This window comes from Aphanomyces astaci, assembly GCF_000520075.1.
Source record: "Aphanomyces astaci strain APO3 unplaced genomic scaffold supercont1.112, whole genome shotgun sequence".
Classification (NCBI taxonomy): Eukaryota; Oomycota; class Saprolegniomycetes; order Saprolegniales; family Verrucalvaceae; genus Aphanomyces; species Aphanomyces astaci.
The window spans coordinates 51,906-58,421 of NW_009798375.1; the positions used below are offsets into that span (position 1 = coordinate 51,906).

Below are 6,516 nucleotides of genomic sequence, written 5' to 3' on the forward strand. Positions count from 1 at the left end.
TGTGCTTCGCGCTGCACCCCTGTAATCATGTGTTCTATGACACATGAGTAGGGCAGGCACTTGAGGACTCGGAAAGGGCCAATCCACGTGACCAGTAGCTTGGGGTAGTGTGTGTTCTCGTCCACGCGTGACCAAAGCACAAAGTCTCCTTCTGTGACCTTCATTTCGTTTTGGTCTTCTCAAGCATTCGCTTGTTTTGGGTGGCGCGCCGCTTGTCGACTATTGTTGAGTGAACTTCTTGTAGTGATTTTCTTAGTTCCTCCACAGATTGCCGCAGTTCCTTCCGTTTCCAGTCGATCGTGTGGAACCCGGTCTTCGATAACGATGGTGTTGAGCGCTGTGGTCGGCTCCAAGCCTGTGAAGCATTCCATGGGGCTTGTGTGGTCCAGCGTCGCCACCGGCGTTTGGTTGATGTTGGCTTGCACAAACCGGTAACAGATAATCCCATTCTGTTTTCTTGAGTTTTGTTTCTCTCAGCATGATTCGCATGAGTCCCAAGATGTCGCGGTTGACTCGTTCGACCGTCCCGTTGCGCCATGGGCACTATGTGTGCTGTGCTCGTAGGCGCGTAGCAAGATCCTTCATGACGGAGTTCTTGAAATGGCTTCCGCAGTCTGAGATCCAGATTTCTGGGACTCCAAATAACGACGACCATTCCATGATGGCTTCAACTGCAACTTGGCTTGTCGGGCTGTCGCATGCAATGCGGCGACAGTAGTGGCTCAAGTCGTCTTTAAGGACCAGGACGTACTTCGGTTCTTGCCACGCTTTGCCCATAAATAGGAAGTCGAAGTGTAGGCCTTCGTTTCGGTGCGTCGCGTGCCAAGCATACTGTTGAGGTCGTTGAATGACCCTGCCATCCCTAGTGTGCGGGCACAGCAAGCACGTCTTCATCAATGCCGTGAGCTTTGCATCAAGCTCGCGGATGTAAAATATTTTCCGCATGTGGGCTGCCATGGCCTGGTGTCCTCGGTGGCCCATGCTGCAACAATGCACGACGATGCAGAGCCTCGTAAATAAGTCGTCGACGTCGTCAGCGTCGTCGGGGATCCAAAATCGGCCATGGACTTCGAGGAGCCCGCAGTCATCGAGGTCGTTAGGCTTAGTATATGTAGAGTGAACCTGGGCCTATCGTATAGCGTTGAGGTCCGACCACACGAAGTCGGTATCGTCCAACGGTCGTAGCTGGGTGGCGGCGGCTTGTAGACATGTTTGGGTTGTTTCTTCTTTGTCCATTTGCCCAACGCGGGCACGTATTTTCGATATTCCGTCCTTCGGAATGAGTGGTGTCGCCATTTCGGCGGGCTTTCCCACCAAATTCGTCGTACTTTCGCTTCTGTGGGCTGCGGTATGCCCCATCGGCTCATGAGGTCGGCCCATAGATTGTGCACTTCGTCGATGTGCTGGATGACATAGCGGTAATGGTTGATCATGTCGGCCCAGCGGATCAGCTTCTCGCGCGTGTGTGCCTTGAGCTCGTCGTGGGGTGCGAAGTCGCGTATGAGGTTCTTATGGTCACAATACATGAGGAACCCCTTGGGTCGTAGCAGCAGGTACTTGACGGTGTCGCAGGCACGCGCAATAGGGTAGCCTTCTTTTTCGATAACAGACCAGTTAACTTGCGTTTTGTCGAACATGCCGCTTTGGCATTCGAGGAGTTGATGTTGTTGGTCTTGGGTCGGGGTGTCGTCGCCGTAATTGTGGACTTGGGTGACCACAATGGACCAGCCGTAGGTGGAAGCGTCTGTGAACAGGCACATCTCAGCATCCTCATGTGGGTGACACAATTGAGTGGCGTTTCGCATCAGTTCTTTGACTGCGTCGAACCTGCTCCGTTCTTCTTTGGTCAGGTCGATCGTGATTGATGTCGCGATTCTTTTTTTTCTTTTCTTTCCAATCAACGCTTCAGTGAGTCGTTTTTGGAGTGAGTCGATCGTGTGGGCAAAGCCAATCAGACTGTCGCGTATCCAGTTCACTGCGCAGATAAATTGCTGCAGCTGACCTGCATCGGTCGGGTATGGAATGTCGCATAACGCTTGGATTTTCGTGGGGTCTTGTCGCACCCCGTCGCCGTCGATGATTCTGCCGCACCATTTGATTTCGCTGCACAGTAGCTTGCTCTTGTGTGGGTTCAAACGCAGTCGGAACTTGATACATACGTCGAACACGGCACGCATTACGCTCACATATTCGTCGATGGTGTTCGCCCACACCAAGATGTCGTCGATCCAAATAAGGACATTTTTGTACAGTAGGTCCTTGAAACAGTCCGCCAATGTGTTCTGAAAGAACAGCGCCGAGTCACAGTGGCCTTCCATAACCCTCGTTGGGGTCATAATGCGGTAGCCGAGCATAAAATTGTGAGTTATTGTCGAGTGGTAATTGCCAGAAACCTTACGTAAGGTGGAACAAGCCGAGGACGTTTTCTAATACGAGGAACTGGAACGGCATGGCACCAGCGACAAGTGGGATCGTTTCGCTATTGATGATTCTGTAGTCGATCGTAAGACGAAAATACTGCAACAGTTCTTCGATTGTCCACTTATCGCTGGTCTTGACGAGTTTCTTTCCTTCTGGTTTCATAACCGGGTTGACGGGGCTGCAATGGGAGCTTGAGCTGTTGGCATAAATAACTTGGTCTTGCTCCAGCTGTTTGCTAAACGCTTCGACGAACATGCCCGTCAAAGGGTTCACCTTTCTAGGTTTGCAACGATTGGGGCATGCATCCGCCTTGAGTCGTATTTCCATCGCCTTCACATTCGCCGGGAGGCCTGTGCCTCTGAACTTGGTTCGCCATACTCCTTTGGCGGCGGCATCGACTACGATTCCTCGTAGTTGCTTAAATGCCGCAGCCTGTGCTTGGTCAGCGGCGTTCGCGGATGTAGTTGCCATCTTGTAGAGGTTTTCAGCAGCTCGCATGTCTTCCATGTCCAGCTGTTTGTCGTTTGCACGCTGACACCGAATGCGATGTCTTCATCTGCGCCGGGGTCGCCGATGTCGTCGCTGTCTTCATGTATTTGGCGCACGGCAGCTTGCTCGAGTAATCGATCCATGTCGAGTCCAATCGACATCAGGGCATATTTGCTCACAATGAGCTCGTAGTTGTCGTCGACCACGTAGAACAGCTGCTTTCCAGGCAGCTTGACTGTCCAGCGGCCGTTCTCAGAATGACCCGCAATTCCACCGTCTTCTTCGCTGTGACGGGTAGGTTTCCGACAGCGCTTCCAACCCATGCTGTTGGCAGATGCGTTGTTTGGATTGTTTCGTCCAGCTTGCATAATGTCTCGCCCATGGCGGTGGAAATAATTCCCACATCGCTACCGTTGTCAGGGCAATATGGCATATCTAGCACACCGTTGATGGTGGCCACGCTTTCGCCGATGGGGTTTTCCAGCATCCGTTGGAGCTTCTTTTTCTCAGGCTCCGTTGTCTTTGCCACGCGGCATTGTTCCTGTTCTTCCCGCCACTTCTTGTTGACCGTCATGAGACTGTCCCGGAGCTTCTTCGCTTTGGGCTTGAGCATCTTTCCATTCTGCATGTGCTGTGCAACCAGCGCCAATTCGTACTTGATCTTAGCTCTGTCCTTGGCCAGGGCATTTGTCGTATATGTGGGATGTATCGCCGCACTTCAAACACCCCGTCGGCATGAATTCCCTTGGCTCAAATTGTTTGATTTTTGACTCCCAGCCATATACGCACCGAACAGTCCGGCTAGCCCCAGCTGGTTTGGTTTTTAGGATCGTTCGTCCCTTCCGCCGAATTACGTCCGACTCGTCGACTCGTCCTCGCTGTCGTTCGTCAGTGGGATGAACTCCTTGGTCTTTACTAGCTCTTTGGCTTTGCGTTTTCTCGCTTCTCTCTTTTGTTCTTCCACCACCCGGTAATTCTGTGATTCCCATCGGTTTTCGAAAGGGTTCACGTATCCGCCATGAGTGGCAGCTGTCACGAGGTTTCCATCCTCATCGTAGTCGTCCATATCAATTTCACCGAACATCAAAGGGTAAGCCTGGTTTGAACTTTGTTCAACGGCCTTAGGTTTTTCGACGCTGTTCTCGCGGGACCAGTTCAACTATACACGGTTTTTCTCCTGGCTGTTACCACGGGGGACATGTCCCCATCAGGCGTTTCGTTTCCCTTCGCGGTTGCGCAAAATTCCTCCATGGGATGGAGCGGGGCTTTGTCCACGTCTCATCGCAAATCCCACTTTCTGCTTGGGTTTGCCGTCGGGCGATCCATAACGGGAACTGCGTTTTTCATCGTGCCGTTCGTACGAACGACCACCGTATCGGTCGCGAGATTACGAGCGGTAGCCTGAGTGATGGTTTCGTGGTTCGGGCCGTTCGCTTGATCGATCGCGTCTGTCGCGCCATTGACTGCGGCTCCGTTCGCCGTCGTCACGCCGTTGGCGCACGTCGCGTTGTTCTTGTCGACTGTAACTTGGGGCAGCTGGGGACTGGGGTGCATCCCGTCGATTCGCTCCAGCGGTCGTACGCGCGGTCCGTTCCTCACGCCTCTTTGGGCGTCATCGCTGCGGCCCTGGCGCGGTCGGCCCTGTCCTCTCTGACATCCTTGTTGAGTGCTAGTCTTGATGCACTAAATAACTATTTGTCGTAACTTGCCTCCGTGCAACTTCTCAACACAATGTTGGGGGAGCAGTGGACTCCCGGGCAGAGCTTGGTAGTGTATTGAGCAGTTGGAGGCAAAACTAGAACTGACCTACTCACTAACTGACTAAACTGGTCCTATACTTCCTATACTAACTCTAAGTCTAAATTCCCTTTTGGTTCAACCAATCACCTAAGACTAGACCTGGCCTTTCCTGGCCCCAACCCTTCCAGGCGCGTCGAGTGGGTGCTTGGACTACGGGTATGTCCATCATGGCAACGCAACAACAGGTCGTTATAATTTTAATAATAATTAAATAATTAAAAATAAAAATATTATCTATTTATGATCGTACTAAATTACCTTTTACAGTTAATGGATGCCGTGCTAAAAATATAAAATGAAGTTAATTTTTTGGATAGATGGCTGAGTGGTTTAAAGTATCAGTCTTGAAAACTGAAGTATAAACCGTGGCTATACTCCACAATCCGCTGCCGTCGAGTACACTACTGGCGGTGGTCAGTACTGTGTAGTGGTGGTCGTCCATTATGGTGCTGCGCTTCCTTTCCCGTAGGTCCACGCAACACCATTTCTACGTCCACCATCTTCGTTGCAATTCACCACCTTCCACCCACCGAGTGCGAGGTGGCGGGCCGTGGAGTCAAGCGAAGATGGTGGACAGAGGAGTGTTGTAGAGGAGTGCTTTATCGTCGTTGTACTACACTTTCCTCGTAGCCCCTGCACGTGTATTGTGATGTGCTCTTCCGACGCTGTACTCCACTGTCTGCTGCGACCAAGTTCAGCGGTGGCTGTCCTTCCATGTCTTTGCCCATTGCACCTATACTACTAAAACAACGTGTTTATTTCGCCCAATGACAGAGCCTTCGATTTGTTTCGTTTTAGAGAAGTGCAACCTTGCTTTATATAAAACGTTCAATCCTTAAAGCTGCTAAAACCCGTGGCAGAAATGTTGAAAAGCACAATAAGAGTGACGACACAATCAACTGTACAGACGAATCTGCAGAAGAATTGAGCCAATGCGGTTGCAGGAAACCATCATCAATGTCAAATTAGTGACTGACTTCAATTATTAATACTGTAGTGCGATACTCCGGAGTACTGTATACCAATCACCACAGGATTCCTTTTTACGGAGTAGTACAGGGAACGACGGAATGGTTCACCAAATTTTACTTCGAAAACCTGGCCTCAAATGCCATTGATTATCTAATTAACTTCGAAATTCGTGTCATAATGTGACCAATCAGACACTGTTTCTCACGACATTTTTGCAGGTTATTAAATTGTGCAGCCGCGATTGAGTGTCTTGTTTAGTGTCTTGCTTCCATTCGTTAGCTGTACAATTATCACTTTCGACAGATTATGCAAATTAGAAGTATGGACATCGACCGAATTGATGAGCAATGTACAAAGATAAGCGTTTGACGCGGTGGCGCAAAAAGACGTCGGTTGGAGAAGTACGGGGGCCAGGGTTCAATCCCGGGTCCGTCAAACTTTTTTCCATAATTATTTCCAAGATATAAATAATGATTTCAATACAGTATGTAAAGTCGATAAAACTTATTTAAATGTAAACCATTTTTATTCAAATGAATTGCAACATGAATGGCAGGTGTTTGAAAACATTCGAAACCTTGTTCAAAACTTGGACAGGAAAGGCGCCATCAAGATTCGAGTTATTCGAAGTGATGGTGGCACTGAATTCGTCAATAAAGAATTAGATGACTTCTGCAAGTTAAAGGGTATAACCTATCAAAAGTCTATACCGTATTCACCAGAAGAAAATGGTGCCGCTGAGAGAGATCATCAAACTAAGTTTGGGAAAGTACGGTGTGCATTAATGGATGCAAAGATGCCTGCGGTGTGGTGGCCCGAGGCCCTTGTTTATAT

The 6,516-nt window shown here is 49.8% G+C and overlaps 2 protein-coding genes across 2 annotated transcripts; both read right to left on the reverse strand.

Moving 5' to 3' along the window:
- Positions 1-2,394: 2,394 nt before the first annotated feature.
- H257_17624 (hypothetical protein) lies at positions 2,395-3,976 on the reverse strand (the record flags this gene model as incomplete). Its single annotated transcript, XM_009846489.1, has 4 exons — positions 2,395-2,952; positions 3,027-3,271; positions 3,322-3,626; positions 3,765-3,976. 4 exons carry the CDS (start codon positions 3,974-3,976, stop codon positions 2,395-2,397), a joined length of 1,320 nt encoding a protein of 439 aa, XP_009844791.1.
- Positions 3,977-4,188: 212 nt separating this feature from the next.
- Positions 4,189-4,464, reverse strand: H257_17625 (hypothetical protein; the record flags this gene model as incomplete). The annotated part of the gene is made up of 1 exon (XM_009846490.1): positions 4,189-4,464. One exon carries the CDS (start codon positions 4,462-4,464, stop codon positions 4,189-4,191), a length of 276 nt encoding a protein of 91 aa, XP_009844792.1.
- Positions 4,465-6,516: the final 2,052 nt, after the last annotated feature.